We start from the raw sequence: 25,065 nt of genomic DNA on the forward strand, positions 1-25,065 counted from the left end.
TGTGAGTTTTGGTATACTAAATGACGGTGTGAGTGTGTTTAGCCAGCGGGACTGGCTAGAGACGTAACTGAAGAGACGATGAAAATCAACTTAAGGATATTGGAAAATATAAGAGCGTCTGAAACGTATAAGTACAGTACAGGTGGACGTAAAAGGAGTTAGATAAACAGTTTTTGTATGTATATACAATTACTTTTAATAGTGGAAACAATTTGGATTTATTCGAATGTCTCGAAACCAGACATGCTGAAACGCTGTAGGTTTAGAATCGAGACTGGGGAGTATAAACAGTCTTGTGAGAAGATCTGTTTACCGAACGATTAGATCCTGTAAATCCCTTGTAGCCTCCCTAAGTCTGTCCCAGTCCAGTGGATAAAAAAATACTGTTAATGGGGTCTTGGTTTCTCTGTTAGGGGATACTGGAGCACTACTGTCATGCTTGTTTCACTCCTCTGTTCAACAGTGTGCTATAGAGTAATGTACGTGGGGAGACGGCAGGAGGCCACAGTATTTGGGCAGCAAGTTTTACTTGCCGAGTACCAGATTTTAACATTCATGTGCACGTATCACGCGAATGTGGGTGGTTTTATCCCAGATCTAATGGGCTGGAATATTATGCATTACAAAGAATGACTATCCAGACCAGGGTGTCACGTGGCTTCAACTGACTGTGATCACTCAGTATGCTGATGGTATTCTGAGTGCTTCCCCTGATGAGGAAACCCACAAGTCTGAGTTGCTTCAGGTTTAGAGTGTCTAATAGAAGCAGTTATGATAAGGCCCTTTTGTGTCTAGCATTGTGTAATTTTAACAGGGCCTGGGTGCAATGTTTTTACAGGGTGAGCACAACTTTTAACAGATCTGCTTAAGGGGGGAGTGCAGTACAAGGACAAGATTGCCTTGGTTCCAGCAGCAAAAGCCGCCTGTAATAATTTGAAACAAGCTCTCTTACAGCTGCTGAAACTGGGGTTTCCTCAGATGGATCAACCATTCCTTTGTATGTAAGTGTGGAAAAAGGGTTCTGGGCAGCTGTGCTGACGCAGGAGCATGGAGGTAGGCACTATTATATCATTAGATGCTGTAGCCAAAAGGTGGGAGACCGTGAAAGTATTACATTTTCTTAAATTGTTTACTGATGGGTCCTCTCTGATGCATGAGGGAGAACAGAGAACAGGCTAAGCTGTTACAACAGAATTCAAGGCGCTAACAATCGGAAAAATGCCCCTCCACTGCCTCAGCGCAGCAAGCCAGTTAAGAGCACTGATGGAAGATTGTAAAAAGAAAGATGTTAAAGGGTTACTGTATATGTATATAATGTATGTATTTGTTGCACGTAGGCCACAATTCTGGATGCCTATGGAGAAATAGGATCCTCTCACAACGGCAGGGACTCCAGTTAAGAATACTTGGCTTGTCTCTGAACTGATTTGTAGTTTTACAGCTGCCGACGGAAGCAGCTTGAGTAAGGTGTAAATAACACAACACAATAAATAAAGAATTCCAGTAACTCAAGGAAACAACCATGCAGATGCAGATGCCAGACGAGCGGCACTGGGAGAGAGGGAGTCTGAGACCCCTGTGAAACCTCTATTGGGGAAAAGGGAGAATTCAGGTTGAGGCCTTTAATAGATGTTTAATAGTGGTTAGAAAAAATGTGTAAAGAATGTGGGGTTGTATGATGATGGGGTGTAGGCTGGCGCATACCCAAGTATATGACAAAGATGATCCTGTGGTACGGACTGCCCTGCCCCTTGGATGCTGATCTAGGGGCATACTACACTGGGAAGGTGTGCCAGGCTGTAATTGCCTCACTAGGGGTAAGTTGGAAGTCACATTGGCCCCATCACCTACAGTCTGAAAGACCAACTAAGGAAATATCAACTGAAGGAACACCGTGGGTAGATGCTCTACCTGCGGTCCTGTGCGATTTGCGGGCTGGAGCAAACGGAACTGTGAGACTGAACCCATTTGAGATCATCACAGGCAGCCAAAAAAACTCCCTGGTGGCCAAGTTTGGCTAACGGACTGTTGAATTAACTAACTCTCTATTACAGTATTGTAGGTTTGTTAACTGAAGCGATGCACAGGACTCGTGAACAGGTGCTGGACGATTAGGGACCTCCAGTAGAGGGGAGACACGACCAGATACCTTGCGAGGTGGTGTAGGTGAAGAAGAGATACCCTGCCAGACGTTGCAATCCTGCTGGGAAGGACCATATCAAGTGCCTAACTAACTACTGACTGCCATCTGAGTGACAAGATGAGATCGCTGGATCCCCGCATCGCACTTTCACTGACCCACGGCACCAGAGACTGAGTGAACAGAAAGAAGGATGTTGTTACCGTTTCTGTGTCTGATGCTTCCTAAGACCAACAGTGTGCTTGTTAGGCCTGAGGAGCATTACTGGGGATATGGTATCAATACATTCCGGGTGTTGGCATATCTATCAGCCAAAAAATGATAATCAGAGTTGGGTCAATATTGCTATTCCAAGATCTTGACAATAGATCTCCACATGGCTGAGGTCTGCGTTTGGTTCCTGGGGTAGGACTTTATGCATTTGTAGGATTAGGGTTGTTTGATATGTATAATTGTAACTATCACTTATACAAAAACATCAATAACATCTTGTTGTAACCGTGGAAGGCACAATGTCATGGTAATGCATGCCTGTACATCTAAAAAGGAAAGATCTGCCCTGACATTGTATGTGTAAAAATAGACAGTCCTGACGTATGCCATATTTTATAAGGGGGGAATGAAGTAAGAGACAAGATGTAAAAATGGTTAACTTAAGTCAGTTCTGCCTGAAAATTAGACTTCTAAGCAACAGGGGTTTATGGCAGGAAAGGGGGTTAACTGATAAGGATTCCAGATGGGAGCTAGGAACCCCCTAAGGGCGTAATCTTAAACTGACCATTTGGCCTTATCTCTTATCAAGCCAAATACCATGACCCCCCCTTACCATAACACCGAATGACATCCGAAGCAGTAAGGAAGGACTATATAACCTAAAAGTTTGTACCGGCACATTGAACAATACTTCGGTTTTGTTGTTTCTTGCGGGAAACAAGACTTCGGCTTTATTGTTCCTAGCAAGCAATAAACTCAACTGTTTAACTTCATCTCGGGATCCAGAACCTTATTCTTTCTGTTACAACAGTACTAAATAAAAGCTTTAAAGGAAAAGCAAAAATTTGCTACAACCTATTAATTAATTGGTGGACTGCTGGTTAAATTTAATATGCCCATGCCACAATTTCCAGTGTACTTACCTGTAGTCTGGCAATTTCCTCCCCAAATTTCTTCTGCTGCTTTGCTAGAATGGACTGGTGATATTCAGCATTAGCCTGCATGATGCAGTGCTTTGCAGCCAGGATTGGCAGCACCTCCTGGAAATAAAAATACTGACCAGGGTCCAACCACAAACAACCACAGACAACATGGGATGCAGGAGAAGGATAAAGGGGAAAAGAAAAGAAAAGGAAATGAGAATTAACAGTTATAATGTTTAGATAGGTTAAATCATTAGGAGTAAAAACCAGAAGGAGATAAATCATTGGCTGGAATTGCAGACAGAAAGGTTAAATTGCCCGTTTTTCAGTCAATCACTTCCAAGTGTTTTTTCAAAGGAAGCAACAGAAACATTAATTTGAATAATTCAATAATTTTGCAGTGACAAATTGCATCACAGCAAAACTAAGAGATTGGATTAGAATAGATTTTATATCCGATATTAAGATACAACAAATTATAAACTAATGATTTGAAAGCATTTTCAAGGACTAGTTTAGGCAAACAAAACTGTCATTCAAGCCAATGTCACCTTTGCCCAAAGACTTTTAGAAAGGGAATGTTCATGCATTAATAAATCCAGTGTAATACTACACCTGTTTTAGAATATTAGAGGCCATTCATGTTTTTTTTTCTTTCTTGTCAGTGTTAAAAAGATTAATACCTTTAAGACTTGAAAATACTGTTATGAAAATATACAGATATATTAAATGTTTGTTTAATGCAAAAAATTGTTTAATTTGTTGTACCCTGTACAGACAGCGATGACACTATTTGTCATGTGTACTGCTAGTTAATGCATCAATTTGAAAAAATATATATTTTGCAAATGATACACGTTTTTCAAGAAAAAAATTAAATGACCTGAAATATTTCCTATTATGATTTTATTAAGTTCATGAAAAAATAGACAGTAAAAGATATCACTGAAATGCCCGTCCACCAGAATAAAAGAGCACCAGGTCTCCTCTCCAGCTACTCTGTAGCTTTCACTTTAGTCAACAGTCAACTCTCCATATTGAAACATTATTGTTTACTCTGCACTAACACTACAAAAGACCAAAGAGCAATTCCCCAGAATGTTACATGAGGTAACTTGTTGAATAGAAACTGAAAGGGATTAGCAAAAGATAGCAAAGACAAGTTCAACTAGAGTATACTGAATGTAAAGGTATAGTCAAACCAATGCTATTTCATTTTTTTAGTCAAATGTTTATCTAATAATATCAAACAGAAAATGCTGTGTGCTTATGTTTCAGCCTCCATACCAGCAAAACTGGCAAACATTTGTAATTTACTGTCATACTATTTAGCATGTATACCCAGATTAGACACTTGTCCTATTTTAGATTATTTAAACATACAGTCAATATCTAGTTTACCAATATCTGTGAGGAATTCTGAGAGCTTGAATATGATCATTTCATATGATCATGTATGCAGTGTTCTTGGTTCAAGACTTAAAGGATTCACCTCATTTAGCATGTCATAATAGGACACTCCTTCAAACGTGGGAATGTTTTTCATTGCTTACAGACATTTTTTGGGACCACAATTTACACATTCATTCAATAGTTAAGATCCTATAAACATGGTAAATATCTAGGACCTAATTTCCGAAACATTTAATGGATTTAAAAACAAAAAAGAACAAGACATGTTCAAAATAGCTACTTTCACACTGAAGCACTGTTGTTTAACTGTTTTGGTATAAAGAGTTATGTTGGTCATAATTTTTGTCAGGCTAAATAATGGATTTTGTAATGGCCCACTAAATAATAGTGTACATTAATTAAATGAGTGTACATGATCCTTTCCGATGTGATATGACATGGAAGCTTAAATGCACAGCTACGTACCTTGGGTAAATTCTCCTTGTACTGGCATTGCTTAAATGCATCTCCGTAAAACTCCGCTGCTTGATTGGCAAGTTTTGCTATAATAGCATCTTTCATTTTATCTGCAAAACAATCACAAAAAAAGAGAATACAAATCAGAAGTGCCCATAGGCTTTTGGCCCAGTCAACTCATTTGGTTGCTAGTAGACGTGTGACCAGAGGATCTCATATAGCCATTTTGTGGAACACAGCAGATTTAGTTTTAACAGTATGGCCAAGCCCCGAGTCCTACAACTCTTTGTGTAAAAGTGTCCCCTGTATCTCCCTGTAGCTTTCACTTCAGTCAACAGTATGAGCTATCTTTAGACTTCACAATGAAGTTAGTAAATTAGTAAATTCAGTAAGGCAGTAGATAACGCATAAGTCCTCCTGATTATTTCAGTGTGTACTCTTTAGAAGTCCAATGGGTTGATTCTGCCAGTACCTTTGAGGATTTTGAGTGCTTGAATAAGATCTCTTTGCAGTGTACTTTCAGATTAAAGACTAAAAGGATTCATTTCATTTAGCACAACAGGACATTCCTTCAAGCTAAGGAATGTTTCTGACTACTTTTACTTTTCGAACTGATTCCAAAGCAGTATTTTTTATAGGGTTAAAATCCGATTTTTAATACAGTGCAAAATGTTATACAATTCCCTCAAAAGACACAGACTCAACATCCCCTCATTTAATTTGTTTACTTTTATCAACTTTTTACTGCATACCCTACCATTTTTATTAGAATAGAATCGTGTAACTAAGCAGCTAAAATATCACAGGTTGACATTTTGGAAACATTTTGACATCCATTTCTTTTTAAAAAACTTTTATTGACCTTGCAGTGGTAATGAACAAAGCAATGCACCCAATGGTTCAAAGCGCGATCAGAGTATTACTTTTGGTTTGTTTCTTATATAGTGAATATATAAAAACAGTCCACTTTTATATCTTGTTGCTGGCTACGGTGTGAATTTATGTATCTGGATAAATAAAGCGATGGTTTTGTAATTAAGGATTTTCTCACGAAATTCTTAAAGTTAAACAAAAAAGGGAAGAAGGGTTATTTTTACAATTGCCACTCTGAGATTCTGACTGATTTGATTCCCCTGTCACAAACCTGTCTCATACAGTGATATAGACGTGAGTAATGTCATCCCCATTAAAAAATATGCTTATCGCACAAATCCTGCAAATCCTGCTAAACTAGAAGCATTGCAGAAGGTGATAAACTGTATATTATTTACTGGAGCGCAGTTGAGTTCAAGGAATGAAGTCTGTGTAGCCCCCGTTTATTGGTACCAAACATTGATGAGACGTCACGGTTTTGTACAGATTACAGAAAAGTGATCGCTGAAACTCCACCAGACTTCGTATGTACTGTTTACATACGAACCATATTCAAGGACTTTGCTTGAGCTTGCGCTGTTCCCTGTAACAGGGTTACTCCGTGGAAATTAGACACAAGATTATTGAAGTAAGACACAAGATGTAAAAAGGGTTAACTAAAGTCAGTTCTGCCTGAAAATTAGACTTCTAAGCAACAGGGGTTTATGGCAGGAAAGGGGGTTAACTGATAAGGATTCCAGATGCGAGCTAGGAACCCCCTGGGGGCGTAATCTTAAACTGACCATTTGGCCAGGGTCTCTTAACTGGCCAAATACCATGACCACCCCCCCCCCCCCCCCTTACCATAACACCAAATGACATCCGAAGCAGTAAGGAAGGACTATATAACCTAAAAGTTTGTACTGGCACATCGAACAATACTTCGGTTTTGTTGTTTCTTGCAGGAAACAAGAGTTCGGCTTTATTGTTCCTTGCATGCAATAAACTCATCTGTTTAACTTCATCTCGGGATCCAGAACCTTATTCTTTCTGTTACAACAGTATTATTGGACAATGTTTTGTGGCTCTGGCAGAATTTCTCTGTAAACTGAAGAGTTATAGAGAAGACATTGTGCATCGCCTCTTTTTACACTTGTAAGAACATTCCAATTTTAATGCAACACGGAAGATATTATTAATAACCTTTTAAATCTGAAGCTGTTTAAGAAAATGCTTTCAGAGAAAACTGTTTCAGGTGAGAAGAATACAGAGCCCCAATTCAATTGCAGCCTAAACCTTTCCCCGCACACCTTGCCCCCGCAGCAATTGGAATATACACAAAGGTGTTTCGCAGACATAGGGATAGTACGTAATTCTGGCTTTTTTTTTTACAAGATGTGGAAGAAGTGCAACAAATTATTTTTTTCTAATGCTTTTAAAAAAACAGAAGCTGTAGAACAGTCTTTATGGTTAGTGGACAATGCGCTATTTTGTCAGCAACCTCCTGATCTGCTTAACACCTGTAGAAAACATTATTTTATTTCTGTACAAAATGCATGTTGTGTTTACAAAATTAAAGTGTTTAAAATGTTTAATTAAGAAGTAAAAAGAACTTACACAAAGACTCTAAGCTGTTTGCGTGAAAGGAAAACCACCCGTTCTTCGTGCACAAAAAGTGTTTTTAACTGATTTATATATATTTTTTTTCATGTTGATTTAAGCATCCTTCTTTCAGTTGGATTGCATGATTAGCACGAAACAACTCGGGGTTATTATTATGATTTCTCTATTATAGAATCCCTCAACTCATTCAGTTGTGATTATTTTGGAAATATTTTGACACGTTCCTTTTAACCACATTGCTGTCTATACTGTTGCAATAGACAATGAAACTCTTGGAGTTTGTAATGTCGGGCGCTCTGAATGAGTTAAAACTTTGATGCGGTAAAATAAATGTATTTCCCACAAGCTATACTGTAGTGGCTTTTAAACTATACAACATCACGCAGCATGCATGTGGCACATCTTTGTTCAAATTTTTAAAACTACTGTATAGAAAAACAAGTCTTAAGAAAAAATAGGACATTTGATTGCTGGTTCCGTTATGTTAAAGAGCAACAATGACAACAGAGCATGCTACTGAAAATTCAATCCCATCCACCAGAACTGGGAGAACTGTCTATTCTACGTGACAAACACAGCGTGGTGTAACACCTAGCCTCATCTTCATGAGAAGTACAGAACTGCGTTACATAAAGTGGCTGCAATGGAATATACTCGTAGGTAAAAGTTAATTCCAAGCGGGAAAGAAAAGACTCAACGTGTCTCCTCTATAAATCTTCAGCTTACAGACTGTCCAAGGTCATTTATTATTAATAATATCTTCCATATTGCATAAAACTGGAATGTTTTTTACAAGTGTAAATCCACCTATTTTCTAACCGCTTTATCCAGGACAGGTAACAATTTCACGAATACTATTTGGTAATAGTGATATTTAGAAATATAAAAAAATTCAATATAGTGTCCATAATATTTACCATTTTAGTTTTTCAAAGAAATGTTTAATTGTTACAAGAAAGCTCATGCAGGGGAGCTGGGTTCGAACCCCCGACATCCAGCATGCGAAACACACGTCAAAGGCATTACACCAACGCACCACTTGACAACTTAAGCAATAACTGAAAAGGTCAGGCAAAATGTTTCCAAGTAATCGCAGGTGAATGAATCAAATTGATGCAGATGCTTACAAAGAAAGTGGACTACATTAATAATTTGAGCTATATGAAAATAAATAAATCCTTAAATATCATTATTAATTTCTTTAGATACGCAATTCCATATTATATTCCCCATTAATCAAATTCTAAAAAGCATTCTTTTTTTACTACGATAATGAGCACAAATATTCATAGAAAATGTTAAAACATTTTAACTTTTTAGGAAATATATAAACTTAAAGTCAGAATGAGCGTGTAAAACCTTTTCCAAAATAACCACAGTATGTAACCAAATGGAAGACTTTGATGCTTAAAATGTTTAGGAATAAAGTCAAATACTAGTATGTATTTTTTATTCAAAAATACCAATATCAGCCATATACAGTTTACATAATGTTTATATTTCTAAATTAATATTATTTATGACATTCAGAAACGTAATGCTCCTGTTATTTTTGTGCTCAGCTACCAAAATTTCCATTTAGTTGTAAAATTCCATATTAATATTCAATATTAAGCGGATTTAAACATGCACATTAAAGAGATTAAATGAAGCAACTGGTTCACTAACAACCAATGCACCACGAGTGCCACCTGTCGATCATTTTGGCCAGTCAATTACGTACTGCAGTATTCCGCACTATTCTGCAGATAATTTCACGCAGTATGGGGTTTTACCATGCATTTTGAATGGCTGCATCTGTATGTTTGTATGCTTCTCAACCATTCAAATTGGTACTACTTTATTTATTTCTAATCCGAAATCTAGAGTTTCTCTACAGTGTATGAAACATGCAACTACCAATCACTGTTCCCATATCTTACTTATTATATTCTGCAGCTGTTAACTTTTTAACTTAAGTTAACTTTAACATTAACTTTTTTAACTTATTAAGCTGCACTGATTAACTTTATATTTCCCATTTCCTTTCGCTTATTTACAATTGCTCTGGATCACCATACACTGTTCTTCAGGGGCAGCAGGTCAGTATGGATAAATTAAATTCTTCATTTACAGCAGGAGATCAAGAAATTGCGTTCCTGCAGTAAGCTGTGCTGCCAGGATGCCAGGATCAGGATTAACAATCAGGTGAGGGCAGCAGTAGAATGTTTTGCAATGACTCACTTTAAAAAAAAAGTGAAACATACATTATGTAAGAATATAAAATTACAATAAAATCACTGTTGACATACCTGATGTGGCTTTGAGGAAAAAAACCTCTTGTGCCTGGGCCAGCATGATATGACTGAGGGTCCCCACAGTGTCTGGAGATATGTCCATGGTGGGCTCACGGTTCAGAGCAGACAGCACTGTGTCTTTGATGTGGGAATATGCTCCACTGGCCAGCTAATTTAATTAAGAAGAGAGAAAACAAAATTAATTGTTCCTTAAGTTCTTATCTACCACTAACATGTCAGACATTGTCTCCAATTGTTTTCTGTGAACTAAGAGCACCTTTTGCATTTAAAATAATTAAAATGTTATCATGATGTGTTTCTATTATCTGGTTATAAACAACATTTTTCTCAACAAATCATTTGCTGGACTTAGATCACAGCTCATTTAAAATTGCAACTGCTTTCAATTTGTGAAAAGTGTTAAAGACACTCTTAGCATATCTAGTGATCTTAAAACCACTGACTCAGATTTTATCAAGTTATCAAGACTGAGCATTAATAATAAACTTTATTTTATATAGCGCCTTTAAAGGAGGCTTCTCAAAGCGCTTTACAGAACGACAACAACAATAAACAAAAAGAATACACAAGATAAAACACAATTACAATATACATAGGAGACCGTGGATGGTGGTACTAAGAAAAGCAGAGGGGTGAAAAATGGAACCAGTTAAGTAAAGGTTTTTCTAAAGAAGAAGGTTTTGAGTCTGGATTTGAAGGAGTTTAGAGAAGGTGACTCTCTGATATCCTTGGGCAAAGAGTTCCAGAGCTTGGGGGCATAACAGGAGAAGGCCCTGTCACCCATACAATGTAGACGGGCTTGGGGGACAGTAAGGAGACCAGAATTAGAAGAGTGAAGGTTGTGAGGTGGGGAGTAGGGCGATAATAGTTCAGACAGGTACTGAGGTGCCAAACCATGCAGAGCCTTGCAGGTGAGCATGAGGATATTAAAGTCCACACGGAATTTGACAGGAAGCCAGTGCAAGAACTCCAGGATAGGAGTAATGTGATCATTTGCACTAGACCTGGTCAAGATTCTGGTTGCTGAATTTTGGACATACTGCAGTGTTCAAAGTAGATTTAGATACCCCAGCGAGTAGAGCATTACAGTAGTCAATTCGAGAGAACAAATGTGTTGATCAGCTATTCAGCCACAGTTAGTGATAACATAGGGTGTAGTCTAGTGATATTTCTGAGGTGAAAAAAGGTGCTTTGACAATATGCTGCACATGTGGGTCGAAATTTAAGCCAGAATCAAATAAAACTCCAAGGCCTTTAAATTTAGATTGAAGCTCAAGAACAGAACCATCTACAGATAGGGTTACAGGATTGGCTTTACGAAGCTGATGGGGGTGCCAATAAGCATGACTTCAGTCTTGTCGCAGTTAAGATGAAGGAAATTTTGAATCATCCAAATTCTTATGTCCGAGACGCAATCAGATAGAAGCCACATCAGTGTCAGGTTTGGTATGGATGTATATTTGAGTATCGTCAGCATAGAAAATGATAGCTGAGGCCATGTGATCTTAAAAGCTGACCAAGTGGAAACATGTAAATGCTGAAGAGCAAGGGGCCCAGTATTGAGCCCTGAGGAACACCAGACTTAACAAGTCCAATTTCAGACCTTTACTCATTAAGAGAGACAAAGTGACAGCGATCAGTGAGGTAAGATTTGAGCAGTGTCAGAAACTCCAAACACAGTCTCAAGACAAAAAAGTAAGATGTCATGGTCAACAGTGTCAAAAGCAGCACTGAGATCAAGTAGGATGAGTATAGAAAGAGAACGAGAATCAGAAGCTATTAGAAGATCGTTAGTGACTTTGATCAGGGCAGTTTCTGTGCTGTGAAGTATTGGAGGGGTTCAAAAAGCCAGATTGGAGGGGTTCAAAAAGGTTGATGAGATGGTTATGTAACTGAAGTGTGACAGCACGTTCTAGAATTTTTGCAAGAAAGGGTAAGTTGGAGATGGGGCGAAAATTGTTAAGGTTGTCGAGAGCCATGTAAGGCTTTTTTGGCACGGGGGCAATGCCAGCAGTTTGGAGGACCGTTGGTAAAGTGCTCTAAAAGCACTGTTGGTACATTAACTCTAAAAGCTTTAAAATGAACTGAAAAATATCTCTAAAGACCATTATAACAACAGAAAAGTTTAGACAAGAATGAAAAAAAGATGGATGAGGTGTGTAGCGGTAATGCTTATTAATAAGACAGAATTAAGTGTTGCTATGCCTTTCCCAGTGAAGCCTCTCTTTCATCTATGTGGTCAAAGCCACAGAGAAGCCATTCATGTGCTTACTAATTTAGGAATGTTTGTCCTCCTGATAAGGAATAGCTCCCAGGATAGGGATGCAACCAGCGCTATCATGATGAATGGCCATTCTTTGCGCCTGGGTGTCTAGAAAGACTCTAAGCACATCTGGATTGCGGTTCTAGATTCGGAGGTCATGGCCAGTCATTCCTCAAGTTGACCAACCAATCAGAAACCTGCAGCGCGTGGTAACCCCACATGTCTGGCAAATTTTTGACCAATCACCAGCCGTATTGTTCCCCGTTAAAAAGTGATAATAGACTTTAGAATTGCTCCTCCGCCCGCTCTCACACTCTCTCTCCAACTTAATCACGTGACTGCCAGCATTGTTATCCGTGTGCGGGACTTGCAACTTTGTTCCAAGAACCGAGCCAGAGGAAATCCGTACGTAGAGATGGAATTCTGCCTGGGGTCAAGCCTGCAGCACAGAACTCGTGAACGCTAGCAGACCACCGTTGTGGTAAATAAAGTATCTGAATACTTTATTTAGAAGTAGCCACTATGCCATGAGCAAACCAAGTTCTCCTTCCCTCAGTCTCCCCCACGACTCGGACTTACACCAGGACTGGTTGGGCACAGAGCTAGAACCGTGCGGATTGGATTGGCCGCTGCAACAGAGCCTGCCAGCTGTTACTTTGTGTCTGTTCTGGGAGATATCAATCCGTACTGGATAAATAAATCCAGTATTCTACATTGCCGATTAGGCATTCAATTGCATCTTAACACAGGTTGATATTAATTTAACTCATATAAGCAATGCATTAACTTTTAAGTATCTAATGTAGAATCTGTATTAATGAGACTGATTAACGAGATAGTATATCGAATGGTATACTAAATGCATATTTCCCTGTTTTGTAGCTCTTCCTTATTATATATATCTTATATCTTGGCAACCCTCACAATAAGATCTGCCATTTGTATCCAAGCAGACTGTTATGTTTTTATATGCACAATTTGATGTATTAATAAATGTATTTTGTGTATTTGAACCCATGTGTGTGTATTGCTGATTGTTCTAATGACTGATTCCCTAATAGCTATAAAGAACCACCTCGCAATTTACCTTTACAATTAATAAATTGTCGCAGTAAATTCACAAAACTCCTACAAGTGTGAAGATCCTGATATTTCTAAATATCAAACAAGATAATTAACATATAGATTATGAGGGCAAAAACTGCATACTTCCTGCTAGTTAAGAGAATTCTGAAAGCCTAGTATCATTTCTATATTGTGCTCTCCTGTTTTATCTAATTATTCAAATCTAAATAAAAAATAAAGTTTTTATTATTTATTTATTCAGTCTATTATTAAACTTATCCAAAAATAATTATATAAGCCATTTTGTTCTAAAACACAAAACGCATCATTTAGATTACATGACAGAGAATTATTTAGCTTTTAAGAAATAGTAATGCATCCCAACCATATCTTTACCTCAGACAAATAAAGACAGAGCCTGTGAAAGCTGTAGCTACTACTTAATAGAGCTGTAAGGAATGAGCAATAAGATTTATTTATACCTGCTTGAAAATAATAGTAAAAATATCCCAGACATGTCAGAAAAAAAAACATTTTACATTTTTAAAAGACTATGATGTTTTAAAAACTTCATACTGAAATTTAAGGAAAGAGTGTTGCATTTAGATTGTAGTTCTTGTGCCGACATCTGCCTTAGTTTTATCTAAGAAGAAACAGAAAAGGTTCTACCATTTCAAAGTCATATGTACTTTGTACACTATGCCCTAATTTGCAAACTTTACCTTTACTCAGCATATTACGTTAATACATAGACACAGCCTGAATTTTAATAAAGAAGCAGAGGTGCTTATAAGTTGTATAATTATGTCACTGTGCCAAAAAATATAATTAGTGTATTATTGAGCCTTAGACTCAGATTTCTATTAGAACAAAAGTTACTGGCAGAAAAATACTCATTAGAACTGTCAGAATTGCAGCCATGAAACAAATCACCAGAAACTGGTTAAAGCCAGACAGACCTCGAGTTCAGATGTGGAAGGTCTTTACAAATGAAATATATCTCAATGAGAAAACTATTAAGTGTTTCAGCTTTTTCATAAAAAGAAACCAGGGTGTAAGGTTTGACAAGGCTGCTGGCTAGCTTTCTGAGGGACTGGTTATGGTTATATACCCATACATCTGTCAAACACTTCTGCAACTAAAATGAAATCTACTGAAAATGGGTTTAAGACTACAAAAAACAGTCAATGTGGATTTTTAAAATGAAACACTTGAAACTTACCATAAGGTAGAGAAAGATAAGTGTTCCTAAATTACATTTATACTTGTCATAATTAATAATAGTTCAGGTGGGTAGCTGCGTTAGCATGCGTAGGCTGCAAAGGAACAAGTAATAGGTTTATTCCATGCTGGAAAAAAGAAGAAGAAAGAAAAAACAACGTTTCGGCCGTGGAGCCTTCGTGGAGTCACACCTGAAGAAGGCTCCACGGCCGAAACGTTGTGTTTTCTTTCTTCTTCTTTTTTCCAGCATGGAATAAACCTATTACTTGTTCCATAATTAATTATAGTTTATAATTGTAATAATAAATAAATAGACTCTGATAGTGACCAAAAGTAACAGTAGTATACTTTTCAAATAATAATCATCTGAAATAACATTATAGGGCTATCGAAGAATACAATCCCATAGATTTCTATACTAACCCTCATGATTAGATAAAGAAATAATAATTTAATCTTAAAGGTAAGGGCTGACAAAACTGATTGGAAAGATCTGATAAATACGTAACTATAACAGCCTTTACCAGGTTCTATGAGTAACCCCATAGTAAGGTATACAGAATATTAGCTTTTACAAATAAGTAACCCAACACAAATCATTAATGCTGAACTGAAAACAACTTATTTAACCTAAACCAAAGAATATCAAATGTAAGTTGTCATTCACATGAGACATCATCTGAAAAGCTTAATAAAAATCCTTGTTATTTTATCATAATAGAAAATATTTTTTTTACCTGATAAAACTTTGCAGCTGCCTTTAGTCCTTCATCATTGTCAAGGTTCTGCTCTGAGGCAATCTGGCTGGCCAGTGCACCAATATTGAATAAAACACAGCTCTTCTCATATCCCAAGCTGGCCAGTGCTGTAGAAGAAAAAATATTTTTAAAGCTACAAAAAGTGCATTCCAATCCCAGTTTCACATTTTTCAAAACAGGTGCATTGGAATGGTCTTTCTCTATATAATATTCTGTTCAGTGTAGCTTTCTTGACTTCAGTGAACTTGGTCCACTCCACACCTTTAAATTATAATTTCTCATATTGCCACACTAGCCCGGTTTCAGACAATTAAAAAATTAAAACCATACAGTTTTAACACAATAATAATAATGACTAAGGGTCACATCATGACTGCAGGTTGAATGATTAGCTGTTCAAAGTTACATTTTACAATCATGGCCTGGGCAGAGGGGGACTTGAGCACATTGCATAGGTAGGAAACAGTAGTAGCACAATATGTTCCCATTCTCTTTTGCTTAATGGTTTCCCTCAATTTATCAATTTAATTGGCATACTACTCTAAGGGTAGTTTTGTGTTATATTTAAATCGACAAAAATGGATGCCATTATCTTGGCCATTAACAGTCAAACATAATGCCATCTTGGGTATTAAGGTCCCCTGATGATTCCAGAAAATGAACTTGTTTGGTCACAGGATCCCAACGGACAATCCATGTCTCATCAGCCATGAGAGCTGTTTGTTGGATCCTCATGGAAGATATCTGGGAGCTGACATTCAATTTATAGATGCCTCTTAGATCTGAGGCTTTGGGGCTGAATCTTCCCGTGACCTTAAATATATCATGGATGATCACTAAAATACATCAACCTTTGCCATTACCTTGTTCTATAAACTTACTGACTCACCTTTAATGTGAAGTTTTGACTCTATAACACAGGATTAAGACAAAAGATCTAATACCTTCTTTACAGTACAACAGGCATCCTAATATACTACTCTTGATACTTCTATATACAATATTCAGGACATTTACATGATTTTAGCACTGATTTCAAATGGTAATCTACAAGCACTAATTAATAATCAAAAGCTGAAGAGCTTTACCCTTGAGCCACATATGCAAAATATGGTAAAAACTTAATTCTTCCATCTCAGAAATATTACCAGACTACGTCCTATGTTGTCTCTGACTGTAGTAGAAAAGCTGGTTAACGCATTTGTCTTTTGCCAAATTATTGCAAAGCCCTTCTCACTGTGTATCCAAATGCACATTGAAACTTCAGTACGTCCACAATTTAGCAGTTTCTGACCAGTTTGCGTTCAAGTGATCACATTACTCCTATCCCGATGTCCTTGCACTTCCTATCAGGTTTCGTGCGGATTTCAAAACCCTCATGCTCACCTTTAAGGGTCTACATGGCTCTTTAAGACTTGACACCTCAGTACTTATAATAATAATAATAATAATAATAATAATTACACTTACATAGCACTTTTCTGGACACTCCATTCAAAGCACTTTACAGGTAATGGGGACTCCCCTCCACCACCACCAATGTGCAGCATCCACCTGGATGATGCGACAGCAGCCATAGTGCACCAGACATCAGCTACGATGCGCCAGCCACATTATCTGCCTACTTTCCACCTTACAATCTTCATTCATCTTATTCTCCTCCTGCTTGTCGCCTAAGCTGGCCCACACTCTATGGGTAATGGGGCCTTCCCCTGCTACGCCTCAAAGCTCTGTAATGCTATCCTCAAGAATATCAGAGAGTCACCTACCCTGAGCACATTTAAATCCAATCTCAAAACCTTCTTCTTCATAAAGGGCTTTATGTAATTAGTGTCTGTTGCTTGCATCTTCTCCTACATTTATAATCCCCTGTGTTTCTTTGTGCTAATTTTATCTTCTATCTTTGTTACCGTTTTCATGTTGTTGTTTTTTTACTTTTCCTGTAAAAGCTTTCAAAGGACCAAAATAAAATAAAGTTTATTATAACACCTTTCCTGTCAATGGTTTCTTTCAAAACAGACATACCTTAAATACAAGCAGTGATAACACTTGTAAAGGGCAAAAAGAAAGAGGACCAATAATAGACATTTAGTTTCTCATTGGTTTTTACATTCTAAGAAAACTGTTGCTGTGCAGCTTACTTGGCATTTATTAATCCAGTTGTAGAATCCATGGTGAATTCTGCACATGCACAGTATAATTTGCATTCTGTTACATATGATACAACATAGAAAAACATACCAAGCTTGACTGAACCACCAAAAAGGGATCCTTTATCAAATGCATCTTTCCATGTGAAAGTCAAACACAACTGAAAAACAGAAAAGTAAAGAACATTTAAAATTTAATCAACCTTACATTCTCTCACAATCTAAAACATTTATGCACATTCAAGGGTAGGCATTTTTATTTTTTAAGGCATTTGGAAATTAACATATAGACTGTCATCATGCTGGACTTCACTAAATCTGGCAAAAAGAAAAAGGTGGCTGATATTCAACACTACTTACATAAATACATACATTAATGAAATACTCAATATTCATACCTGATTCTCAGAGAAGGGAAACTTGGGTTCAATAGCACACAGCTGATCATAGTATCTGAAAAAAGTAAGTTTAGAAACTTAAACATTACACAAACTTATTTAACAATGTTCAATTTTTAATTATTGTATTAAAAAGACTTCTAGAACAGTGGTTCGGTGATGGAACCCTTTTCTGTCTAAGCTAATATTGCGGATCCCCAGCAACCTTTTTTCTTACTTTTCAGGATTATCTATGGTGGTGTTCTGCAAAAAACATTCTAGGAATGCTATTCAGAGGCAATTTAGCCAATTATTAAGGAAGAAACTATTGATTGCTTTTGTTTTAATTGTAAGCATTGTATGAGCCCACTGAGTTTATTTCAGTCATTTATTAATCAGATGAGGCTAGCAGCCATATCACCCTGCAACTCACAACTGGCAGCTCACTAAAGCTAAGCAGGGCTGAGGCTGGTCAGTACCTGGTTGAGAGACCTCATGGGAAAACCTGCAGTTGCTGCTGGAAGTGGTGTAAGTGGAACCAGCAGGGGTGCCCACCCTGCGGTCTGTGTGGGTCCTAATGCAGGGCAGGGACACAATACAGTAGTGGGCGCAGTCTTTTGGATGAGATGTTAAACCGAGGTCCTGACTCTCAGTGGTCATTAAAGATCCCCAGGCATTTCTCAAGAAGAGTAAGGAGTTATCACAGTATCAGCCCTTACTGTGGCCTCCAAATTATCCCCATGTATGACTGGCATGTAGGTGCCCTGCAATGGAGTGGCACCCTGTGCAGGGTGTACCCTGCCTTGCACTCATTGCTTGCCACGTATGTTCTGGCTTCACCATGACCCTCACCAGGAAAAGCAGAAGTGAAAATGGATGGATTAATCACATGATAACTTGTCTACAATTAGCTCCCCAACAGTTCAATAAAGCTTAATCACTGAAATACTTGTTGAGAATAAAAGAATCAAAGTTCTAACTGCCAGTTCAACCAAGTTAGAAGAAAACCAGAAGGGTTTCATTCTGGTTTGAAAAAAAATATTTTTTGCATTGTTGACATAGGGGAAAAAAACTAATGTATTTATAGAACCAGACGAAACTACCAGGAAAAGCTGGTAGCAAAATGACTAAGTAAAACACCGTGAGACAATACATGAGGTTTTTTTAAAAAAGAGTACTGATAATTTTTAATCAATATTTACTTCAAACCAGCAGAAACAGAACAATCTCAGTGTGATAAGTGAGTTTGCCTCTTACTTCTACAATTTGTTTATATTTGGAGTTATGGATGCGAGTTGCAGTCCATTGTTCAACTCAATATCCAATCTGTTGTGATGTTGTGGACACATATGACAAAATCCGGTTTCACACAGCTAGGTGGTCAAAAACGGGAGACGAACAGAGCCTCCTCTGATAATACTGGATATTTGTTTTTGGTGCTGCACCAAAACTCTGCCAACTGCACTTCATTAAAAGCTGTTTGTAAGGAAGAGTCTGAAATCAGGTCAATGAAATTCTTATATTCTTATGACGTGACATCTCGATTTATTTTTGTTTTTCACATTTTTTTTTTTTACTCTCTTGGTTGCAGTAATTTCTAAGCGATCTTTGTACCTAGTAACATGGTATTTTCTCTCATTCCGAGAGTTTTTGAGATTTTCCGGATTGCGAAATGGCAAACATTTTTATCTCCAAACAATGTAGAAGAACAGATGGAAGAGGAAATTTCATCGGACACCTTTGAGGTACCTTCTGGCTCTAGCAGCAAAAGTACATTAATGTATTCAGAGAGTGAAGATGACGTTTCAGAAGATATGCCTGATTTTTCTGACTTCTTGGAGCCATGCAAAACCATTGTAACTCACATTTTTTAGTGATAGCAATTTTTAATTTTTCTTGTAGCCTATGTGAGAGCTCACGGAACCCCTGTGGACGTCCCGCACAAAAGTCATTGTTACAACATTATTGAGTGTTAATGTGCTTTAAACACTAGAAGAAATAATATTCAAAATATGATTTTGTGACACAAAACTTTACAATATCCAGTTGCTATCTAATAATTTCAATTAACTTAATGTGTGTATGTATATGGGGGGGTCAAGAGACTGATAGACACTGAATGCTCTTCAGAGATCGGCGTTTTGTTGTTCTTATCTACACCAGTGCACAGGGTTCAGAATTATCAGGGCGCCATCCCTGTGGAACTGACATTATGTGCACCTGCAAGGCAAATAGTGCCAGTGAGAAATGTGTCTGCTAAGCCATAAAGCTAAGTGTATAACAACAAAACAATTGATAAATTAAGCAATAAAGAACATGCTCAGAGAAATCTCCTGATGTAATACTAATGTCCATATAAGTCATGTGTAAGTGTCACAAGGGACTCGTTTCTCATGTTGTCACTTTTTTTTTTCTGTATCAGCAAAATGCTATCAATATCTACTCCAACTTTTGTCATTTTGTGCGAAACACTGGATGTTGAGCACATTTTGCTGCACAGGGACAAGTTCAGTAGAGACCTGGGTACAGCAGCCATATTTCACATTTCTAACCCCACCCCTCCTTTTATCTTTGAAGAACAGATTGATCACATCACGAATAACTGCCTCAGCTATCATAAATATATGAGCATCAGGAGCTATATATCTGTAGCATTAACCTAAGCAGTGAGCAAGAAACACCCATGCAAAATTAATTTTCACCAGTGGACAAAATCTGAAACGTTTTCATTCAGTTAAGGTCATTTCAGAGTACAAAAGTAAAAAGTCTCAATACAATTACTCACAAGTAAATGATAGTATAGGGTATTGGCAGAGAAAAACTGAACAGTTGTCACACAAATAGAAAACACTGTTTGAAATCCAAATTCCTGAACTCTACTCTTATCGCTTCTGGTAAGACATAGGTAAATCTTGCATTTGTTGTTTTTTATGTTATGCTTTATATATTTAAAGCGCAGGAATAAAAATAGTGTGTGAATCCTCATTTTACAGGAGTCTAGGACTACCCAACGTTATGCACTCTTCAGTACATAACTGAAATACACAAAGGTACTGGTATATAATACAGGCTAATTTTCCAGTCAAAACAACTAACTTCCTTATTGTCACTAAACAATTCTCTCCACAATTAACAAATACTGGAAAAACATGAATTTTCCTTTGTTTCCATACCTTGGCTATTGCAGTTACTCCTATGGCACAGGCCTATAAGTTCAACATAATAAAATTAAGTCTTAAAAAACTAAGACAAGTATTTGCTTCTTAAACCTAAATAAACTTGAGATTAGGTAGAGGTGTAAAACATGAGCCATGCCTTAGAAGAAATCACTGTTGCTCTTATAGCTGCCTTGATTTCTTCTTTCTTCCCTCAATCACGTTATGTCAATGTGAGGGCTTCCTTTTTTCTTGCGTCAAACCACTTTGTTCTCAACCCTTCCTCTTTTCGAGATATTTGTTGCCTATATTATATGTATATATAGGCAATATAGGCATTTCTACCAGGATTTGTTAAAGTTGCATTTTTACACATCTACAGATTTAAGGAAAAAGAGTTCTGGGATGAGGAGCCCTGTTAAAGCCAACAACACACACATAAGTATGTGTAAAAACCTGGAACTCCAAATGTAATTTATTGAAATACTTATATACTGTATGAATAATACTTGTATGGTAAAAGATCAGCATATCTGCATGGATATGGTAACATGGTAATGTAGAACAGTATTCTAAATGCATACTCATCCAATTAAATAATGCATCCTCATGCAAAATGGAAACATGTTTTACATTCTGCGTCTGCATAAGTTATAAATTGAAGAATTGATATTGAAGCTGCTTTATTTGCATTCTTCAAACAGTAATAGCTCATCTTGAGCTACGTAGCAAAATTTTTTTCAGAAGTTTTTTTCAGAATGTCAGTTTTACTGTCCTACAGACATTAAACTGCAGAAATAATTTTTCACTAAAGTTATTATGTTCAACATTTACTTAATAACATTAACTTAAGGAAACTCTCTAAATACTGTTCAAATGTCTTGAGCTATTACACATGCAAACTCCCCCAGATTTACATTAGTACCTGTTTAAATACAAGATAAAAACTAGCTTGTAGCTTCTGGTGAGAGTCTCTGTAGGGAAAGATCATCAGAATATGTATCAAATCAGTTATATATATATTTTATATATAGCCATCATCTTACTTCAGCCAATACACCTGACCAATGACTGAATGCATTAGATATGCCTTAATATTCCCTTCCCTGGACAGTGTAGTGCCATAGCATCTTAAACAGGTTCTGAAACTTAGTAACAACATTTTTATGTATTATAAGATCTTGTCTATCAAAACAAAATCTTAATATAAAGATTTAATAAATAAGTCATATTTCTTTACCAACACAAAAGTAGACTGTGCTTAAAATGAGATTAAATAAACTACTGTATGTAACATCATTTAAAGAAAAACTAAAAAACTATACAACATTACTGGAGACAAACAGAAAAACTACTTATATCAATGATCTGAAACAAGTGTCAGCATGCAAAACTTCTTCTGCAAAGAAGTACTACTCAAAAATAAAACAGCTTGGTTTGTTCAATGTTACATAAAAGACCAATATGCACTAGTAAAAGGTGAGTGAATAGGATTCGATTGGTATATTGACAGTGCAGAGCATATCACTCATAATGTCATAACTCGGTGAGTTCTTGTGGTTACAGTGTTGAATGACACAGAGGAAAAGACATTGTTCCTGGTCTGACTCCATTACGTAGCTTATTGAATTTCTGGAACCGTTTTCCTTCGTTATGTAAAATTGCTGAGTCACAGACGAAGAAAGAATACTGTTCATACTGTATGATACGCCTAATGGATCACTACCTTTAATTAACTGTGTTTTGCAGTTGAAAAGCCAGATTCTGTCTATGTTGTATATCAACGATTCCGAAAAATGTAATGGGAATGGTTAAACGTACAGGTGGAGCAGGAACAATATTCGTGACGTCACCAGAGAACACCAACAAAAGTGAAGTTTTAGAGATGTGACTCAGAGACGTTTGAATGAAAGAGTTTATACATTTCGGAACAATGAAGACTTCAGTGAAGGAGAAAAAAAGCGTACAAAAATTATACAGTGGAGAAAAAGTTCGAACTTTATTGGCCTAGAACTGTACGCAGGTAACTTTCCGTTGCGATAAACGATTACATCAATCCCCTTAAATAAAAAAAAATAATAATGTATTAACTACCTTATTGTTTAACTTGATATTATTTTTAACTCCAACTTTAAGCGCAGACAACAGTTAATTTACTTTTGTTGCCGCCTGAAGGAAGATAGCGGCATGAAATCAACTCCTTAATAAATAATGTCACACAAAAGGCAAATGAAGAAAAGACTTACGTATTTTATTACATTTTAATTGCGTAGCTAGCCTGAATTTAAACAGTACACTCATACAACAGAACTCACCTCAGCAAGATCTCCAGCGAGCTTTCATGTTTGTCCAGCGGCCTCCCCAAAGCTGTTTTGCGCAACTTGTTCAGCTCTTCCACACCGCGGATATATTCCGCCTGCTCCTCCCCAGCGGAGTATGTGGAGCTGATAAATTTAGACAGAGGTTTCACTAGGTCCACCTCCGATGATTTCTTTAACGGGACAGAAATAAACGACGCCATTCTTGGGCTAGAGAAAGGAGGAATCTGTCGAACAACAACAACACCACCACCACCAGTACCAACACTTCCTGGGTGTCGACGCAATGACGGGTGGGCGCGCGCTGAGGGAGTGGAGGAAGTGAGTCAGGGAAAAAGTGACGGCGTGTAATACAAGGGCAGCATTACAATATAAGCATTGTTGTGATGATAAGTACTTTAAATCTTATTTTTAAAGAACTCTAGAGAATCCGTTTGAAAATATTGTTTCTTAGAGATTGCTTTCGCTTGTTCAGGATTTATTGCGCACACTCTCTCGCTTAATAAACAAAACAAAAATGAAATCACCGTAATTGAGAGCATTTGATAGAGTAACCACCAGAAGGAGCTCTTGTTAAATGCGTAACAGTTTCTGTTACATTACGTTTTTAAATGATGCCCTCATTTTCGTAATATATTCATAATCATTTTAAGATCTGTGTATACTATGGTGTAACAGATTACAAAAGTCATAATCAAAACGTTATTAATAGTGAAGTCAGAAACTAAAGATAATACATTTCAAATGGAAAATTGGTTTGCTCTATAATTTCCCTACGGGATTAATAAAGTATTATCTATAAAAATCTTATGTAAAAATTAAATCGGTATCTGCAATACAGATCCTGTGGTTTAATAAATTCAAAGCTACAGACCACGAATTATGTATTAAATAATACATTCAAAATGGATAATCCTTGCAGGAAAAATCTAAAGCTAAATTTGTAAAATAAATATTACAATGTTTTTACAATGAATATTTAACATTAATGTAATTCTAACCTGGAGACCACCATAAAAATACCTCAAACTATATGATGTCCAAATTCAGTGGGTTCCAAAGCTAAGTTGAATTAGTCAAAATATTACTCCAATGTCAATTTAACATTGTAAGAGCATACTTTCTTATTAATATCCTAGTATTTTAGTTATAAAGTAATATGAAATAAAATCAAAACTAGTTATGAGACAAAAACATAATTAAAATAATTTGGGGATTTTTGGCTTTGGATTTAGGGTCCTTTGGCTTCATTCAAAAACTTGCTGAATGAGTTCCTCGGATCAATTAGCAGCGATCAAAGAAACAGGCTAGATGAGCTGGATGTACTCGTCTCATTTTAAACATGCATTTACATCTACTTTTTTTTTCTTTGAATGTGTGCCTTTATTGTCCCCTAGCTGAAAATGTTAATGTGAAAACTATTTAAGGGTCTCATTTTTTATGTCATTTATTATATATGGTTCCACTGTAGTTTTGTTCTTCTGTGATATTTTATTGAGACCTCGTATTTGGGATAGAAATGAAAAATTATCATTTCTAGCCCAAGAGCAGGAAACATTTATCCATCCCATGCCAACCTTGGAATTAAAGATACACTTCCTTGACTTTTTACCATCTTAAGTTAAACATCTGAAATACAATGGTAGCACTAATTTAAATGCATACTATTTGAATAGAAATTGTATAGAGTTAGACTGTTACGTTCCACATCCTTCCTCTAGAGGGCACTCCTACCCCTTTCGGTTATGATTAATTTCTATATTATTTCCTGGTGCGTCTCGTTCGCTTATTGGTTAAAAGCTTAGCGTCTCTACAGTTCCGGGTTCAGTATTGGATGATGG

General features: G+C 36.9%; 1 protein-coding gene across 2 annotated transcripts in view; it reads right to left on the minus strand.

The window, feature by feature from the left end:
• The window catches only part of pdcd6ip (programmed cell death 6 interacting protein), a 58,468-nt gene extending 34,936 nt beyond the window's left edge, over positions 1-23,532 (minus strand). The window contains exons 1-7 of one of the 2 annotated variants that reach the window (XM_006635700.3): positions 23,222-23,532; positions 17,773-17,827; positions 17,466-17,535; positions 15,204-15,331; positions 9,912-10,065; positions 5,155-5,255; positions 3,277-3,393 (exon numbers count right to left, since the gene is read on the minus strand). In XM_006635700.3, the coding sequence (XP_006635763.2) occupies positions 3,277-3,393; positions 5,155-5,255; positions 9,912-10,065; positions 15,204-15,331; positions 17,466-17,535; positions 17,773-17,827; positions 23,222-23,427 (831 nt within the window). In that variant the 5' untranslated portion in view covers positions 23,428-23,532. Of the gene's footprint in view, positions 1-3,276; positions 3,409-5,154; positions 5,256-9,911; positions 10,066-15,203; positions 15,332-17,465; positions 17,536-17,772; positions 17,828-23,221 lie in introns of both variants that reach the window. The other variant, XM_006635698.3, reaches the window with a different exon arrangement.
• Positions 23,533-25,065: the final 1,533 nt, after the last annotated feature.

This window comes from Lepisosteus oculatus, chromosome 10 (assembly GCF_040954835.1).
Source record: "Lepisosteus oculatus isolate fLepOcu1 chromosome 10, fLepOcu1.hap2, whole genome shotgun sequence".
Taxonomy (NCBI): Eukaryota; Metazoa; Chordata; class Actinopteri; order Semionotiformes; family Lepisosteidae; genus Lepisosteus; species Lepisosteus oculatus.